The 19,620-nt window shown below is 42.5% G+C and overlaps 3 protein-coding genes across 11 annotated transcripts in view; 1 reads left to right on the forward strand and 2 right to left on the reverse strand.

Annotated features, from left to right (window-relative positions):
- The window catches only part of LOC139571038 (NLR family CARD domain-containing protein 3-like), a 388,726-nt gene that overhangs the window by 25,269 nt on the left and 343,837 nt on the right, over positions 1-19,620 (reverse strand). The window lies entirely within an intron of this gene.
- Positions 1-19,620, reverse strand: part of LOC139572443 (NLR family CARD domain-containing protein 3-like) — a 61,313-nt gene that overhangs the window by 24,547 nt on the left and 17,146 nt on the right. The window lies entirely within an intron of this gene.
- Positions 7-19,620, forward strand: part of LOC139571472 (NACHT, LRR and PYD domains-containing protein 12-like) — a 278,699-nt gene continuing 259,085 nt past the window's right edge. Inside the window, exons 1-7 of one of the 9 annotated variants that reach the window (XM_071394861.1) lie at positions 12-1,667; positions 1,833-3,633; positions 6,151-6,324; positions 7,602-7,775; positions 7,869-8,042; positions 8,209-8,382; positions 17,900-17,946. In XM_071394861.1, coding sequence (XP_071250962.1) covers position 1,667; positions 1,833-3,633; positions 6,151-6,324; positions 7,602-7,775; positions 7,869-8,042; positions 8,209-8,382; positions 17,900-17,946 — 2,545 coding nt within the window. In that variant the 5' untranslated portion in view covers positions 12-1,666. Of the gene's footprint in view, positions 1,668-1,832; positions 3,634-6,150; positions 6,325-7,601; positions 7,776-7,868; positions 8,043-8,208; positions 8,383-17,899; positions 17,947-19,620 lie in introns of all 9 variants that reach the window. The other 8 variants (XM_071394514.1, XM_071394870.1, XM_071394883.1 and 5 more) reach the window with 8 other exon arrangements.

Raw genomic sequence — 19,620 nt, forward strand, 5'->3', positions numbered from 1 at the left:
ACTATCACCACTACTACCACTACTACTACCACCACCACTACTACCACTACCACCACCACTACTACCACTACTACCACCACCACTACTACTACTACCACCACTACTACTACTACCACCACCACTACTACCACAACTACCACCACCACCACAACTACCACCACCACTACTACCACTACTACCACCACCACTACTACTACTACCACCACTACTACCACTACCACCACCACTACTACCACTACTACCACCACCACCACAACTACCACCACCACTACTACTACTACCACCACTACTACTACTACTACTACCACCACCACTACTACTACTACCACCACCACTACTAATACTACTACCACCACCACTACTACTACTACTACTACCACTAATACCACTACCACCACCACTACTACTACTACTACTACCACTACTACTACTACTGCCACCACTACTACTACTACCACTACTACTACTACTGCTACCACAACCACTGTGTGTAGATGGGTAAGAAAAAATTCAGCCTGAGTACTTTCTGAAGGCACTGTATACTACTACTACTACCACCACCACCACCACCACCACTACTACCACACTACTACTACCACTACTACTACCACCACCACTACTACTACCACCACCACTACTACTACCACCACTACTACTACTACCACCACTACTACGACCAATTCCTACTACTGCTGCTGCTGCTACTACCACTACTTCCCACTACTTCTTCCTACTACTACTACTTGATGGATTCCTCTCACAGATATTGATTTTACAACTGATACTGATCCATGGTAAGAACTGAAAAGTCAAGATTGTCATTTATCATGAAGATATTTCCATGGATTAACAAACCCATCTACAAATCAATCTAGGTCTTTGTTCCATTCTGATCATTAAAACATTCATGGTGTTACTGGAGGTCCATCTACTGTAAATGTCAAGGTCCTGATTCACACTGTATGACTCCAAACATCACTAAGGTCCTGATTCATACTGTATGACTACAAACATCAATACACTTTCTGCAGTTCTGCCAAAGGATCAGTAGTAACATCTACAAGTCTCTCTCTCTCCTTTATCTCTGTAGTGGATGTTCTACTCTGTTAGAGGATCAGTAGTACCATCTACAATCTCTCTTTCCTTTATCTCTGTAGTGGATGATCTACTCTGTTAGAGGCTCAGTATCTCTCTCTCTCCTTTATCTCTGTAGTGGATGTTCTACTCTGTTAGAGGATCAGTATCTCTCTCTCTCCTTTATCTCTGTAGTGGATGTTCTACTCTGTTAGAGGATCAGTATCTCTCTCTCTCCTTTATCTCTGTAGTGGATGGTCTACTCTGTTAGTGGATCAGTATCTCTCTCGCCTTTATCTCTGTAGTGGATGATCTACTCTGTTAGAGGATCAGTATCTCTCTCCTTTATCTCTGTAGTGGATGGTCTACTCTGCCAGAGGATCAGTCTAGGTGTGCAGTGTGTCACCAGGTGCTGAGGAATCCAGTCTCTATCACCTGTGGACACAGGTTCTGCAGACAGTGCATCACCAGATACTGGGAGAAACCTGCTCCTTCAGGAGACTATGACTGTCCTCAGTGTAGAAAGAGCTCCAGAACACGTCCTGTACTACAGCACCTGAGTGAACCCAATGATGCCAGAGGCTCTGAAAACAGTAATACCACTTGCACATGTGTGCTAAGTCAATACCTCAATATGATTTACAGTAGTTAACTACAATCATTTGAGATAATATAAGTTACTGTAGTTGTGGAAGATCCATGTTTCATCCTGTCAAAGAATGTCTCTGATACACATCCTTTTTACTCTTCCCTCTTAGTGGATGACAGCCTGCAGAGAGCCATAGTAAACCACAAAGACAGTCTGAAAAGGAGGTATGAATGTGTGAAAGAAGGCAAGGAAAAAGCAGGGAATCAAACTCCCCTCAACAGGATTTACACAGAGCTCTACATCACAGAAGGAGAGAGTGAAGGGGTTAACAATGAACATGAGGTGTGGCAGCTAGAGACAGCATCCAGGACACCAACCTCACATGACACAGCAATCCACTGCAATGACATCTTTAAACCCTTACCTGGCCAAGAGAGAAGCATCAGAACTGTGCTGACGAAGGGCATCGCTGGCATTGGAAAAACTGTCTCTGTGCAGAAGTTCATCCTAGACTGGGCTGAAGGGAAGGCAAACCAAGATGTGGATATCATATTTATGCTTCCTTTCCGGGAGCTGAACTTGATTAAAGATCGGCTGTACAGTCTTCTCAGACTTTTAAATGACTTCCACACAGAACTAGACATAGGCAATGCAAAGAAACTCACTGCCTGTAAAGCTATGTTCATCTTGGATGGTTTGGATGAAGGCAGATTTCCATTGGATTTCCAGCATATTGAAATGGTGTCTGATGTCACACAGGCATCGTCTGTTGATGTTCTGCTAAGAAATCTCATCAAGGGAAATCTGCTTCCCTCTGCTCTCCTTTGGATAACTACTCGACCTGCAGCAGCCAATCAGATCCCTTCAGGGTGTGTTGACCAGGTGACAGAGGTACGAGGGTTCAATGACCCACAGAAGGAGGAGTACTTCAGGAAGAGATTCAGTGATGAGGACCTGGCCAGCAGAATCATCTCACACATAAAGACATCAAGGAGCCTCCACATCATGTGCCACATTCCAGTGTTCTGTTGGATTTCTGCAACCGTCCTTGAACACATGTTGAGGACCGACAAGAGGAGAGAGATGCCCACGACTCTGACTGAGATGTCCATACACTTCCTGCTCATTCAGACCAGCCTGAAGAACCAGAAGTATCATGGAAGAGATGAGATGGATCAAGAGGATCTCATGGAGTCAGATAAGGACATTCTTTTGAAGCTGGGGAAGCTGGCGTTTGAACATCTGGAGAAGGGTAATCTCATGTTCTATGAAGAAGACCTGAAAGAGTGTGGCATTGATGTCAAAGAAGCCTCAGTGTACTCAGGATTGTGCACACAAATCTTTAAAGAAGAATCTGTGTTATTTCAGAGAATGGTGTACTGCTTTGTTCATCTGAGCATTCAGGAGTTTCTCTCAGCTGTCTACATGTACCATTGTTACACAACCAAGAACATGGATGAACTGAAGCCCTTCCTCAAGAGAAAGTCTAGAGCTGCGTCTGAAGAGCTAACCTTGCATGACCTGCTGAAGAGTGCTGTGGATAAAGCCTTGGAGAGTAAGAATGGACACCTGGACCTTTTTGTCCGCTTCCTTCATGGCATGTCACTGGAGTCCAATCAGAAACTCCTACGAGGTCTGGTGACACAGACAGAAAGCAGTCCAGAGAGCGTCGAGAAAACAATCCGATCCCTTAAGGTGATGCAAAGGAAGAACATCTCCCCTGAGAGGTGCATCAATCTCTTCCACTGTCTGATAGAGATGAAAGACCATTCAGTACAGGAGGAAATCCAAGAGTACTTGAGGTCAGAGAACAGATCCAAAAACCTTTCCCTTGCTCACTGTTCAGCGTTGGCCTACATGCTGCAGATATCAGAGGAGGTTCTGGATGTGTTTGACCTGAAGCAATACAAGACATCAGAGGAGGGTCGTAGGAGACTGCTCCCAGCTGTAAGAGGCTGCAGGAAAGCTCTGTAAGTATTCATGTAAATAAAGCACACCAAAATAAACTCTTAAAACTTCTTAGGGCTGAAATCCCATTAACGGGATGATATGAAAACAGCCAGTGAAAGTGCAGGGCGCCAAATTCAAAACAACAGAAATCTCATAATTAAAATTCCTCGAACATATATGTGTATTATACCGTTTTAAAGGTAGTCTTGTTGTTAATCCCACCACAGTGTCCGATTTCAAATAGGCTTTACGGCGAAAGCACCACAAACGATTATGTTAGGTCACCACCAAACCACAATAAAAAAAGCCATTTTCCCAGCCAAAGAGAGGAGTCACAAAAAGCACAAATAGAGATAAAATGAATCACTAACCTTTGATGATCTTCATCAGATGACACTCATAGGACTTCATGTTACACAATACATGTATGTTTTGTTTGATAAAGTTCATATTTATATAAAAAAATCTGAGTTTACATTGGCGCGTTACATTCACTAGTTCCAAAAACATCCAGTGATTTTGCATAGCCACATCGATTCAACAGAAATACTCATCATAAATGTAGATGATAATACAAGTTATACACATGGAATTATAGATATACCTCTCCTTAATGCAACCGCTGTGTCAGATTTCAAAAAAACTTTACGGAAAAAGCAAACCATGCAATCTGAGACGGCGCTCAGAACAATAGTCAAATTAGCCGCCATGTTGGAGTCAACAGAAACCAAAATTTACATGATAAATGTTCCCTTACCTTTGATCTTCATCAGAATGCACTCCCAGGAATCCCAGGTCCACAATAAATGTTTGTTTTGTTCGATAATGTCTGTTATTTATGTCCAAATACCTCCTTTTGTTAGCGCGTTTGGTATACATATCCAAACGCTCGTTCTGGTCGAGCGTTACTTCGGACAAAAACTTCAAAAAGTTATATTACAGGTCGAAACATTTCAAACTAAGTACAGAATCAATCATTAGCATGTTTTTATCATATATCTTCAATAAAGTTCCAACCGGAGAATTTCTTTGTGTCTTGAGGTGCAACGGAATGCAAGTGGATATCATGTTGAATGCGCGTGACCAGAAAATGGCTGACACCTGTTCATTCGGTTCTTATTCAGTCCCACAACACAGTAGAAGCCTCATTCAAATTTCTATAGACGGTTGACATCTAGTGGTAGCCCTAGGAAGTGCAACTTCATTCATATCTCAAGGGGATTTCAATGGGAACTGTGTTGAAAACCTACCAACCTCAGATTTCTCACTTCCTGTTTGGATTTCTCCTCAGGTTTTTGCCTGCCATATGAGTTATGTTATACTCACAGACATCATTCAAACAGTTTTAGAAACGTCAGAGTGTTTTCTATCCAATACTAATAATAATATGCATATATTAGCAACTGGGACTGAGGAGCAGGCCGTTTACTCTGGGCACCTTTCATCCAAGCTACTCAATACTGCCCCTGCAGCCATAAGAAGTTAAACTATAATTAAAACTGATTTAAAAAAAGTTGTTGCTGGCCTCTCTAGTGTCACTGCATCACTACAGATCCTGGTTCGATCCCAGGCTGTGTCGCAGCCGGCCGCGACCTTAGAGACCCATGAGGTGGCGCACAATTGGCCCAGTGTCATCCGGGTTAGGGGAGGGTTTGGCCGGCCGATGGGTCCTTGTCCCATTGCGCTCTAGCGACTCTTGTGGCGGGCTGGGCGCAATGCATGCTGACACGGTCGCCAGTTGTACGGTGTTTCCTCCGACACATTGGTGTGGCTGGCTTCCAGTTTAAGCGGGCAGTTTGTCAAGACGCAGTGCTGCGTTGCAGGGTCGTGTTTCGGAGGACGCACGGCTCTCAACCTTCGCCTCTCCCGAGTCCGTATGGGGGTTGCAGCAATGGGACAAGACTGTAACTACCAATTGAATACCACGAAATTGGGAAGAAAAATGGGTGAAAAAATAAATACAATTAACAAAAAAAGAAGACAATTAAAATGAAATAAAATTGCCGCATCAAGCCGTGTATCACGTTTTAAGATATGACCCAAATGCAGACAAGGTTGAAGAAACAAAAATGTATTCCTATAACAGGGCAATGCAAACGACAGGTCAAGGCAGGCAGGGGTCAATAATCCAGAGAGGGTATAAAGGTACAGGACGGCAGTCAGGGTCAGGTCAGGCAGAGGTCGGTAATCCGGAGTAGTGGGGAAAAGGTACAGGATGGCAGACAGGGTCAGGTCAGGCAGGAATGGTCGAAACTGGGGGGAAAACAAAACTATAGGAAGGACAGGAGCAAGGGAAAAGAGCTGGTAGGTCTGACGAACAAAAAGAACTGGCAACAGACAGAAAACACAGGTATAAATACACAGGGGATAATGGGGAGATGGGCAACAAGCACAGAGACAGGTGAAACAGATCAGGACGTGACACCATGTATGAATGGTGTACACATTAGTCGTGCACTGGTAACTGTGTAAGGAAGGGAAGCTAAACGTACCGTTATAATAACTTGTCTGTCATGGTATTTACTCTGTGTTGACAGACTCACTGACTGTGAACTCACAGACACATCCTGGGAAGTGTTGGTCCCAGCTCTCAGTTCAAACCCCTCACACCTGAGAGAGCTGGATCTGAGTAACAATGACCTGAAGGATTCAGGAGTGAAGCTCCTCTCTGCTGGACTGGGGAATCCCCACTGTCAACTGGAGACTCTGAGGTCAGTGTTATTTTACTTGATCAGCAAGTGATAATTGTTCAGTACATCATGTGTTGCTAATATAATAATGGGCCCTAATTGAGTGACTTTTATTTAAACTCACAGCCTGTAAAGCTATGTTCATCGTGGATGGTTTGGAGTCTATACCTGACGTTGTGTAGCTCTAATTAAACCTGGAGTCTATACCTGACGTTGTGTTGCTCTAATTAAACCTGGAGTCTATACCTGACGTTGTGTTGCTCTAATTAAACCTGGAGTCTATACCTGACATTGTGTTGCTATAATTACACCTGGAGTACGTTGTGTTGCTGTAATTAAACCTGGAGTCTATACCTGATGTTGTGTAGCTCTAATTAAACCTGGAGTCTATACCTGACATTGTGTAGCTCTAATTAAACCTGGAGTCTATACCTGATGTTGTGTTGCTATAATTACACCTGGAGTACGTTGTGTTGCTATAATTACACCTGGAGTACGTTGTGTTGCTGTAATTAAACCTGGAGTCTATACCTGACGTTGTGTTGCTCTAACTAAACCTGGAGTCTATACCTGATGTTGTGTTGCTCTAATTAAACCTGGAGTCTATATCTGATGTTGTGTAGCTCTAATTAAACCTGGAGTCTATACCTGATGTGTTGCTCTAACTAAACCTGGAGTCTATACCTGATGTGTTGCTCTAACTAAACCTGGAGTCTATACCTGATGTGTTGCTCTAACTAAACCTGGAGTCTATACCTGACATTGTGTAGCTCTAATTAAACCTGGAGTCTATACCTGACATTGTGTAGCTCTAATTAAACCTGGAGTCTATACCTGATGTTGTGGAGCTCTAATTAAACTTGGAGTCTATACCTGACGTTGTGTAGCTCTAATTAAACCTGGAGTCTATACCTGATGTTGTGTTGCTCTAATTAAACCTGGAGTCTATACCTGACGTTGTGTTGCTCTAATTAAACCTGGAGTGTATACCTGACATTGTGTTGCTCTAATTAAACCTGGAGTCAACACCTGACATTGTGTTGCTCTAATTAAACCTGGAGTCAACACCTGACATTGTGTTGCTCTAATTAAACCTGGAGTCTATACCTGACATTGTGTTGCTCTAACTAAACCTGGAGTCTATACCTGATTATTCTTGAACAAATTATAATTCAAACTGATTAAATAAAGTTGTATGCACAGTGTTCACATTAGTCATGCACGATAACAGTGTTAGCAGGGAAAGCTAAGCGTAACATAATACAACCTGTCTGTCATGGTATTTACTCTGTTGGCAGACTCACTGACTGTGAACTCACAGACACATCCTGTGAAGTGTTGGTCCCAGCTCTCAGTTCAAACCCCTCACACCTGAGAGAGCTGGATCTGAGTAACAATGACCTGAAGGATTCAGGAGTGAAGCTCCTCTCTGCTGGACTGGGGAATCCCCACTGTCAACTGGAGACTCTGAGGTCAGTATTCCTGTAGTTGGTCAACAAGTGAGAACCTTTTATTAGATCCAAATGTAATGGTTTTATATTAAACTGTTTACTCTGTATTTACAGACTCACTGGCTGTAAACTCACAGACACATCCTGTGAAGTTTTGGCCTCAGTTCTCAGCTCAAACCCCTCACACCTGAGAGAGCTGGATCTGAGTAACAATGACCTGAAGGATTCAGGAGTGAAGCTCCTCTCTGCTGGACTGGGGAATCCCCACTGTCAACTGGAGACTCTGAGGTCAGTATTCCTGTAGTTGGTCAACAAGTGATAACTGTTCACCAGATCCACATGTGTTTATAAAGTTTGTAAATCTGACAATCCACTCCCTTTGACTGACAATAAAGCTGCCACTTTCTTTTCACTATCAAAAAATAGAAGTTTTAAATCATGTTCAACTCTGCAGGTTGTCGCTCTGTGGAGTCCAAGAGGAAGGCTTTGATTCTCTGGTCTCAGCTCTGAGGTCAAACCCCTCACACCTGAGAGAACTGGACCTGAGTAACAATCGCCCAGGAGACTCAGGAGTCAGACTGCTCTCTGCTGGACTGGAAGATCCACACTGGAGACTGGAGAAACTCAAGTATGTAGAGGGTTTGTTTTAATCTGTGTTGATGATTGACATACTGTAATAAAGCTTGAGACCACCTGAGTGGAGAGACAGGTACTGTTGATCAGAGTAGACCACCTGAGTGGAGGGACAGGTACTGTTGATCAGAGTAGACCACCTGAGTGGATGGACAGGTACTGTTAGATCAGAGTAGACCACCTGAGTGGAGGGACAGGTACTGGTAGACCACCTGAGTGGATGGACAGGTACTGGTAGATCAGAGTAGACCACCTGAGTGGATGGACAGGTACTGTTAGATCAGAGTAGACCACCTGAGTGGAGGGACAGGTACTGTTGATCAGAGTAGACAACCTGAGTGGAGGGACAGGTACTGTTGATCAGAGTAGACCACCTGAGTGGAGGGACAGGTACTGGTAGATCAGAGTAGACCACCTGAGTGGAGGGACAGGTACTGGTAGATCAGAGTAGACCTCCTGAGTGGAGGGACAGGTACTGTTAGATCAGAGTAGACCACCTGAGTGGAGGGACAGGTACTGGTAGATCAGAGTAGACCACCTGAGTGGAGGGACAGGTACTGTTAGATCAGAGTAGACCACCTGAGTGGAGGGACAGGTACTGTTGATCAGAGTAGACCACCTGAGTGGAGGGACAGGTGCTGGTAGACCTCCTGAGTGGAGGGACATGTGCTGGTAGATCAGAGTAGACCACCTGAGTGGAGGGACAGGTACTGTTAGATCAGAGTAGACCACCTGAGTGGAGGGACAGGTACTGTTGATCAGAGTAGACCACCTGAGTGGAGGGACAGGTGCTGGTAGACCTCCTGAGTGGAGGGACATGTGCTGGTAGACCTCCTGAGTGGAGGGACAGGTACTGTTGATCAGAGTAGCATAGTACTATCACCATCTTTGTATTAAACAGTATGGGGCGGCGTCAGAGGTCTGAACACACCAACACACAAACCACAACCTGAGAAAAACATTTAGATACAGTACTTTATTACATTCAAGTTCATAGGATAACGTAGATAAGATGTTGCCCATTAAATGTCAAATAAAACATTTTATATTCCAAATGCCTGTTTCGCAGAATCATTTTTATGAGCGTTTATGTCCGCTTGTTTTCATGTTGTCTTTTTGGTCTCGTTCGCTCCTTCTCTGCTGTGCACCTTCCCATTTTCACCAGAGATCTGTATAATGGGTATAACCAGATAATGTTTGTGAAATGCGTGATAGAGTATGTGATGTAAACTGTTTATGAACAAACAAAGTAAAAACTCAAATAGACGTCTAGAAAAAGATCAAACCAAGTTTATTCACCCACTGGGTCAAACAACTGCAAAGACAAAGCATGATTACACAAGCTCATATATTTATATCCTCCTACTAGGCGGAGTCAACTCCTTGCACATCTAGACAGCCAATACATCTCTGTTGCTAGGCAGGAACTTAAGTGGTTCCTTTAACTGGTGTAGTCACGGCCCTGTCTGATGCTAGAACCTTTGTGGGAGTTGAAGTGTATGCATGTGAGAGATAGGACTGTAGTAGGAGGGTCGTTGGGGTGGGCCTCTCTGGCACCCCTCCCAGAGGTATCTTCTCACTTCATCTGTTGACTTGACCTCGAGCTGAATTACTCACTCCTCCCTAGTTCCTCAGCTGGCCTGCCTTATCAGGAACTGAAAGTGTTGCCTCCCTCCTTAGGAACAGAATATGAACTTTCTGGACTTCCCCTTGTCTCACTCAGTACCTTTCCATACACCAAATTCTTATTCACCCTTCATTAACCCCAACATATATTCCTTATACATGTAAAGTAATCAGTAAGTTCTAGTATGGTAACTTGAATAAGTATATTTTTAAGCTAAAATCCAACAGTCCTTCCTTTTTGAATAGTAACTCCATACTGTTCAATATTATACAAACTTTGAAAATGACTTATAAATGAAAAGAAAATGAAACATGATTAATATTCTCAGTTGATTTGTATGTTTACACCTTCGAGACTTATGGCCTCTGACTCTGTAATCTTCTTCCATGGCTTAATCTTCCATGGTTTTATAATCACACTATACACACTCTTACTCCACCTCCCCCTTTTCTGCCATTACCCCTCCTGTTGTACAACTGATAATGACATTTCTGCTGGAGCTTTTGACTTTCTCTTCCTCCTTCGGGTTCCTGAGAGAGTGATAGACAAAGACTTGAAAAACAAAAGAAAACACCAAATATGACAAGTGTTAGTAATGCGTTAAGCTATGCATAATCATACAGTGCATTCAGAAAGTATTCAGACCCCTTGACTTTTTCTACATTTTGTTACATTACAGCCTTATTCTAAAATGTATTTAAAAAAAAATCTCTGATCAATCTACACACAATACCCCATAATGACAAAGCAAAAACACTTTTCAAATTTTTTGCAAGTTTATACAAATACAAAACTGAAATATCATATTTCCATAAGTATTCATACCCATTACTCAGTACTTTGTTGAAGCACCTTTGGCAGCGATTACAGCCTCGAGTCTTCTTGGGTATGACGCTACAAGCTTGGCACACCTGTATTTGGGGAGTGTCTCCCATTCTTCTTTGCAGATCCTGCCAATGCTCTGTCAGGTTGGATGGGGAGCGTTGCTTCAGAGCTATTTTCAGGTCTCCAGAGATGTTCGATCGGGTTCAAGTCCGGGCTCTGGCGGGGCCACTCAAGGACATTCAGAGACTTGTCCTGAAGCCACTCCTGCATTGTCTTGGCTGTGTGCTTAGGCTTGTTGGCCTTTTGGAAGGTGAACCTTCACCCCAGTCTGAGGTCCTGAGCACTCTGGAGCAGGTCTTCGTCAAGGATCTCTCTGTACTTTGCTCTGTTCATCTTTCCCTCAATCCTGACTAGTCTCCCAAAAAACATCCCCACAGCATGATGCTGCACCACCGTGCTTCACCGTAGAGATGGTACCAGGTTTCCTCCAGACGTGACGCTGCCCCACCATGCTTCACCGTAGAGATGGTGCCAGGTTTCCTCCAGACATGATGCTGCCACCACCATGCTTCACTGTAGAGATGGTGCCAGGTTTCCTCCAGACATGATGCTGCCACCACCATGCTTCACCGTAGAGATGGTGCCAGGTTTCCTCCAGACGTGACGCTTGGCGTTCAGGCAAAAGAGTTCAATCTTGGTTTCATCAGACCAGAGACCATTTAAGAATGATGGTGGCCACTGTGTTCTTGGGGACCTTCAATGCTGCAGCAATTTTTTGGTACCCTTCCCCAGATCTGTGCCTCGAGACAATCCTGTCTCGGAGCTATACAGACAATTCCTTCTACCTCATGGCTTGGTTTTTGGCTCTGACATGCACTGTCAACTGTGGGACCTTATATAGACAGGTGTGTGCCTTTCCAAACCATGTCCAATCAATTGAATTTACCACAGGTGGACTCCAATCAAGTTGTAGAAACATCTCAAGGATGATCAATGGAAACAGGATGCACCTGAGCTCAATTTCGAGTCTCAAAGCAAAGAGTTTGAATAATTATGTAAATAATATTATTTCTGTTTTATATTTTTTTATATATTTGCAAGAATTTTAAAACCCTATTTTTGTTTTGTCATTATGGAGTATTGTGTGTAGATTGAGGATTTTTATTAATTTAATCAATTTTAGAAAAAGGCTGTAACGTAATAATATTTGGAAAAAGTCAAGGGGTCTGAATACTTTCTGAATGCATGTATATGGCAAAAACCAAAGTTTGATAACATGACGATTCCAACTCTCCCGTAGCCTGACTCTATACCTTTGGGATACTGTTCTGCTGGGGTCCACAAAAATGAAGGCTCTATACTTATTCCCAAACTTTCCCCTCAGGCTGCCGGTTTTACATGTGTTCGGACGCGATGTCATCCTCACTTCGCCTCTGTTTTCCCAGACAAACCCTCCCCCCTCCTGAGTCTAGGATGTACAATGAATCTCTGTGGCTAGGCAGGTGGTGCTATCGTCCCAGCCAGAGTCCAGGGCCTTTGGTGCTCCTCCACACATGTCCATCTCTTCTTATCAGTAGGGAGTATACATTATTGCACCTTGTCTCAGTCCATTGTTAATTACCCGGACTCATAAACAGAGCTATTTGAGAATAAGCAACCCATTCCTACTCAAGTGAATATCATGATGCAAAACGTAGAGAGAATACAATAATATAAAACAGTGAAGCGATAAGACAGTGTTGTAGGGCAATAGTTCACAATCTATAGTATTAGCTCTGTCATATGACTCCTATCTCACCCTTAGGGAGATCATTCCATCTAACCCATAACACGTTCATCACTACTGCAAGGCCAATTATATAGTTATAAACATACTAAAACTTGCTCAAGTCAATTAGTCAGTTTCCAACAGTCCCTCATCTGGAACAATGATCACTCACATGTTCCACGCCACCTAGAATACATTATGACTTGGAACAGGGGAGAGAATACATGTTTAATCATTTCACACCACCTTTGATGAGAAGGAGATTGGGGCAAAGACCGTCCATCCGATCTGTTCTATGTCAATGGGACGCTAGATCTTCACTGGGCTCCATGAACATTTGTTCCCTGTTGGATAACCCTCTCACTTCTACCCAGTCTTCCCCGATCATCAAAGACAGCTCACTAGCACCCTCTCCTTCATCCTCATCCTCAGGTGTCAAAGCAAGACTCAGACTACGAGCCTTGTAAGTGATTCATTGGACCGTATCGTCCAGAAAGCCATATGTATTAATGCGCTTTAACATTAGGATTCTGATGGCATCTTAAAACAAAGCCCATAGTATCGATGTTCCAATAATGGTTAGCCCAAGCTACAATCTAGTGGGTTTTCTGATAACCTCCCTCTCAGAGGTCAGGAAAAGATAAGGTTTCCTCGGAAGAACCCTCCCTAGACTCACTGGGTTCTTACAAATATTTAATTAGTTTTAGAAACCACATGCAGGATGAGCAGTGCAAACCCCCCTCACTTTGTCCTCACAGTTTAAGAGCTCTGTCTCTCCTTCTCGCCTTTCCGAATCATTAGAACTGTTGATAAAATCTCCAAACCAAATTTAGAATGATAGACTCAACGTGAAGAACTAAGGACTATCACTCAAATTTAAGACCCTCAACTTAGTACACACCGACACTGTCAGAATGTACATTTACAGACGGGGGGGGGAAATATATACAGTACCAGTCAAAAGTTTGGACAAATATACTCATTCCAGGGTTATTCTTTATTTTTTACTATTTTCTACATTGAAATAACACATATGGAATCATGTAGTAACCAAAAAAGTGTTAAACAAATCAAAATATATTTAGGGTGCAAAGCTGTCATCAAGGCAAAGGGTGGCTACTTTGAAGAATCTCAAATATAAAATATATTTTGATTTGTTTAACACTTTTTTGGTTACTACATGATTCCATATGTGTTATTTCATAGTTTTGATGTCTTCACTATTATTCTACAAAATTAGTAAAAATAAGCTAATAAGCTATTCTTCCAAGCTAGAATCCAACAAAACAGACGGGTGTACTTTCTTGGGGACCTGAAAATTGACTGGTTTTCATCAAGCTGTCCACTATTTTTATTTTATTTAACCAGGCAAGTCAGTAAAAAACAAATTCTTATTTACAATGACAGCCTAGGAACTGCCTTGTTCAGGGGCAGAACAACAGATTTTTACCTTGTCAGCTCAGGATTTGATCTAGCAACTTTTCGGTTACTGGCCCAACGCTCTAACCACTAGTCTACCTGCCGCTCATGAGGAAGTTTCTCACTGTAACCAGTGCCTGTAATCTGGTTCTGGCTATTAATCAACCTACCAGGGTGTTTACAAACACTACAGGAACTATATCATCCACATGTATTGATCACATTTTTACTAATACTGTAGATCTTTGTTATAAAGCTGTATCCATACCCATTGGATGCAGTGATCACAGTGGCTATATCCAGGAAAGCCAAAGTTCCAACAGCTGGGCCTAAAATAGTTTATAAGAGATCATACAAAAGAGTTACCTGTGACTCTTATGTGGATGATGTTAAACATATTTGTGTGTCTGATGTGAATAATAAGGAGCATCCAGACGCTGCACTTGATGACATTGCTTCTTCCGATTATTGATAAACATGCACCTGTTAAGAAACTGACTGTTAGAACTGTTGAGGCTCCATGGATTGATGAGGAATTGAAAAACTGTATGGTTGAAAGAGATGGGGCAAAAGGAATGGCTAATAAGTCTGGCTGCACATCTGACTGGCTGACATAGTGCAAATTGAGAAATTATGTGTCTCAACTCAACAAAAAGAAAATAAACTGTATTATGAAGCAAAGATCAATGATATAAAGATTGATGGGAAAAAAACTTTGGAGTACTTTGAATGACATAATGGGCAGAAAGACAAATTCAACTCCATCTTTCATCGAATCAGATGGCTTTTTCATCACAAAACCATTTGATGTTGCCAATTATTTTAATGATTACTTCATTGGCAAGGTGGGCAAACTTAGGCAGGAAATGCCAACAACAAACAGTGAGCCATCGTATTCATGCATAAAAAAAAACGAATAAAATGTGTAAAAAAAAAACCCAGCATTGTAAGTTTTAATTTTGTAAAGTTCGTGTGGGAGAGGTGGATAAAAAAAAAAAAATTAGCAATATTGTTATACTCCTAGCATTGACAACGTGTATGCAAAGCTACAGAGGATGGTAGCTGACTATATAGCCACTCCTGTCAGTCATATCTGTCCTGAGGCCTGGTGGGTAGCCAAAGTCATGCTACCCAAGAATGGTAAAGCGGCCTTTACTGGTTGTAACAGCCGACCTATCAGCTTGCTGCCAGCTCTTAGCGAACTGTTGGGGGAAAATTGTGTTTGACCAAACACAAATACAATAATTGTGTTGTTTTGTCACACAACACAATGCCACAGATGTCTCAAGTCTTAAGGGAGCCTGCAATTGGCATTTTGACTGCAGGAATGTTCACCAGAGCTGTTGCCAAATAATTGAATGTTCATTTCTCTACCATAAGCCGCCTACAATGTCATTTTAGAGAATTTGGCAGTATGTCCAACTGGCCTCACAACAGCAGACCACGTGTAACCACGCCAGCCCAGGACCTCTACATCCTGCTGAAGAGTATTTCTGACTGTAATAAAGCCCTTTTGTGGGGAAAAACAGATTCTGATTGGCTGGGCCTGGCTCCCATGAATTTATTTAAATCGACTGATTTCCTTATGTGAACAGTAACACAGTAAAATCTTTGGAATTGTTGCATGTTGCTTTTATATTTTTGTTCAGTATAAATTGTTGTTTTTTGTCTAATGTCTTTTTTGTAATGTGTCAGATCCCAATAAGGCTATCGCCATTGGCGTCAGCTAAGAGCCAATTTATCCTTGATCTGAAAATGTGGTCGGAAACTCCATATGGAGGGTCTGATGCAATTGTGGAGCCTCCGGAGGCTCGCCGAGGCCAAATTGAGCTCCGTACCGCATCGCTATGCCAAATTTTGTAACAATGCGGAGGGCTCCGTATAGCTCTGCATTGACATGATTGGTTGACGGTAGGTGGGGGCGGGAGGTCCTGTATAAACAAGCTCACTTCCGTGACAACTCCCTTCACAACAGCTCTACGCTGCTCATCGAAACCCAAGAAGTATGAATGCCCTGACTTTTGCACAGGCCGTATCACTGTAAATGTTGCACGGCCAATGCAGACCGTGCAACATTGACCGTGCATCGCCTTTAAAGGCCTCATCTTGCTTCAGTTCAGCTGGCAGCTAACCAAAGTTTGCTAGGCGAACCGAACGAGTGGCAATAGTACTGTTTGTCCATTTTGAGACTCCGTAGCCTCAAAGTAGTCAGAATGAATCTAAAATAACTCAAATCTGCCATAGATTTTTACGTTTTTGCAGAGGAGATCTTAGTCGCGCAGTTTTACATCTAACTACGATGTTTGGTGCAGTATTTCTCAATGAACAGATGTCAACAAAGACTTTATTGAAGAATTCCTACAGTTGACCAAAGGGGAGTACAGTCGTGGCCAAAAGTTTTGAGAATGACACAAATTTAAATTTTCACAAAGTCTGCTGCCTCAGTTTGTATGATGGCAATTTGCATATACTCCAGAATGTTATGAAGAGTGATCAGATTAATTGCAAAGTCCCTCTTTGCCTTGCAGATGAACTGAATCCCCCCAAAAACATTTCCACTGCATTTCAGCCCTGCCACAAAAGGAGGCTTCAGGGCGCCCAAGAAAGTCCAGCAAGCGCCAGGACCATCTCCTAAAGTTGATTCAGCTGCGGGATCGGGGCACCACAAGTACAGAGCTTGCTCAGGAATGGCAGCAGGCAGGTGTGAGTGCATTTGCACGCACAGTGAGGTGAAGACTTTTGGAGGATGGCCTGGTGTCAAGAAGGGCAACAAAGAAGCCACTTCTCTCCAGGAAAAACATCAGGGACAGACTGATATTCTGCAAAAAGGTAAAGGGATTGGACTGCTGAGGACTGGGGTAAAGCCATTTTCTCTGATGAATCCCCTTTCCGATTGTTTGGGGCATCCGGAAAAAAGCTTGTCCGGAGAAGACAAGGTGAGCGCTACCATCAGTCCTGTGTCATGCCAACAGTAAAGCACCCTGAGACCATTCATGTGTGGGGTTGCTTCTCAGCCAAGGGAGCTCACTCACTCACAATTTTGCCTAAGAACACAGCCATGAATAAAGAATGGTACCAACACATCCTCCGGGAGCAACTTCTCCCAACCATCCAGGAACAGGTTGGTGACGAACAATGCCTTTTCCAGCATGATGGAGCACCTCGCCATAAGGCAAAAGTGATAACTAAGTGGCTCGGGGAACAAAACATCGATATTTTGGGTCCATGGCCAGGAAACTCCCCAGACCTTAATCCCAGTGAGAACTTGTGGTCAATCCTCAAGAGGCGGGTGGACAAACAAAAAAAACTAAAATCTGACAAACTCCAAGCATTGATTATGCAAGAATGGGCTGCCATCAGTCAGGATGTGGCCCAGAAGTTAATTGACAGCATGCCAGGGCGGATTGCAGAGGTCTTGAAAAAGAAGGGTCAACACTGCAAATATTGACTCTTTGCATCAACTTCATGTAATTGTCAATAAAAGCCTTTGACACTTATGAAATGCTTGTAATTATACTTCAGTATTCCATAGTAACATATGACAAAAATATCTAAAGACACTGAAGCAGCAAACTTTGTGAAAATGTATATTTGTGTCATTCTCAAAACAGCCACGTCTGTAGACTTTGGCTCCCGAACTTAGGCTTGTGTGCCCGAACAGCTATAAAAAAAAAAACCTTACCGAAGTCCCCCCCCCCCCCAAAAAAAAAACAACGTTACAATGTTGTCATAATATATGCACAAACTCTTCTGAACTGTTTCGGCTGGGAAGCAGATGCTTTAATGGGACGCCTTAATGGGAATCCAAATAAAATGTCTGCCTGTGTGTTCGTGTGTGTACATTTACTGTCTGTTTTCCGGCTCCCCCTACAGTGTGGAACCTGGTGGAGTGGAAACAATCGAACCTTGGCCTAGAAAATGTGAGTGTTGACTGTTGTGAAGAATTAGCTTGTTATTATTCAGTCTTATTTCAAGATGATTCAAATAAATATATTGTTTCAGAGCTTGATAAGTGAGTTATGCATGTGTGGTTACACACTAATAGGACTTCACTTTGTTGTGGTTATATTTTGATGTGTGTGTTTTATATGACCATAGAGTATATGCCTTGAGAAATGATTCATACCCGTTGACTTATTCCACATTTTGTTGTGCCACAGCCTGCAATCAAAATTGATTAAAAAAATAACCTAATGACAAAGTGAAAACATGCTTTTAGAAATGTTTGCAAATTTATTGAAAATTAAATACAGAAATATTTAATTTACATAAGTATTCACACCCCTGAGTCAATACTTTGTAGAAGCACCTGTCACGCCCTGACCTTCGAGAGCCTTTTTATTTCTCTATTTGGTTAGGTCAGGGTGTGATTTGGGTGGGCATTCTAGTTTTTCTATTTCTTCGTTGGCCGGGTAGGGTTCCCAATCAGAGGCAGCTGTCTATCGTTGTCTTTGATTGGGGATCCTACTTAGGCAGCCTTTTTTCCACCTTTAGTTTGTGGGATCTTGTTTTTGTACTGTTGCTTTGCAGCCCTACAGAACTGTGCATGTCGTTTTGTATTTGTTGTTTTTTCGGTGTCATCAAAGAAAGATGTACGCCTACCACGCTGCACCTTGGTCCGATCCTTCTATCGACGAACGTAACAGCCTATACACCTGGATTGTGCAATATTTGCCCATTATTCTTTTCAATAGTCTTTGAGCTCTGTCAAATTGGTTGTTGATCATTGCTAGACAACCATTTTCAGGTCATGCCATAGATTTTCAAGTAGATTTCAGTAAAAACTGGAACTCAGTCACCCAGGAACATTCACTGTCTTCTTGGTAAGCAAGTCCAGTGTAGATTTGGCCTTGTGTTTTAGGTTATTGAATTAATCTCCCAGTGTCTGGTGGAAAGCATACTGAACCAGGTTTTCCTCTAGGATTTATCTTTTCATTTAATTAATTTGTAAAAAAATAAAATCAAAAATCAACCATTGACATTGTGTTATTGTGTATAGGCTGTTGGATTCGGCTAAACTTTGAACATTGAGATATTAAAGACATGATAGATCAGATGCATAGTATATAAAGGAGTGAGAAGTTAATGGTTCTCTGTAGAAAGAGAGAGTGGCTATGAAATGTGCTGGGTGGACTGGAGGGGGTCACAGGAGTGTGATAGGTGATACGAGAGGACATCTGTGGATTAGGGGAAGGAGGGGTTGAGGTCAGGAGGTCAGATCCCCTGAAGGGAGTAATAAGGGTTTAGTATCCTGTTACCCTCTTCCTGTGGAACCAGAAGATGTAAGGGTTGGAGAGAAGGAGGAGTGTCTAAAGTGGGGTATATATACTTGTAATGGAGGGAACATGTCTGTCTGAATACAGCTGTGTCGGCCCTTTGGGAAGAATTAAACTTGCTTAAGCTTCTCTTGCGTCCGTGAGTTATTTACTCTGAAAGAAATTTACCTAACAAGGCCATTGACAAAAAAATCTCAATTTAATCAATTTTGAATTCAGGCTGTAACAATAAAATGTGGAGCAAGTCAAGGGGTGTGAATACTTTCTGAAGGTACTGATCATTAAGTCTTAAATTAACTTTATATGAAGATTTACAAT

The sequence above is a fragment of the Salvelinus alpinus genome, chromosome 1, assembly GCF_045679555.1.
Source record: "Salvelinus alpinus chromosome 1, SLU_Salpinus.1, whole genome shotgun sequence".
NCBI lineage: Eukaryota > Metazoa > Chordata > Actinopteri > Salmoniformes > Salmonidae > Salvelinus > Salvelinus alpinus.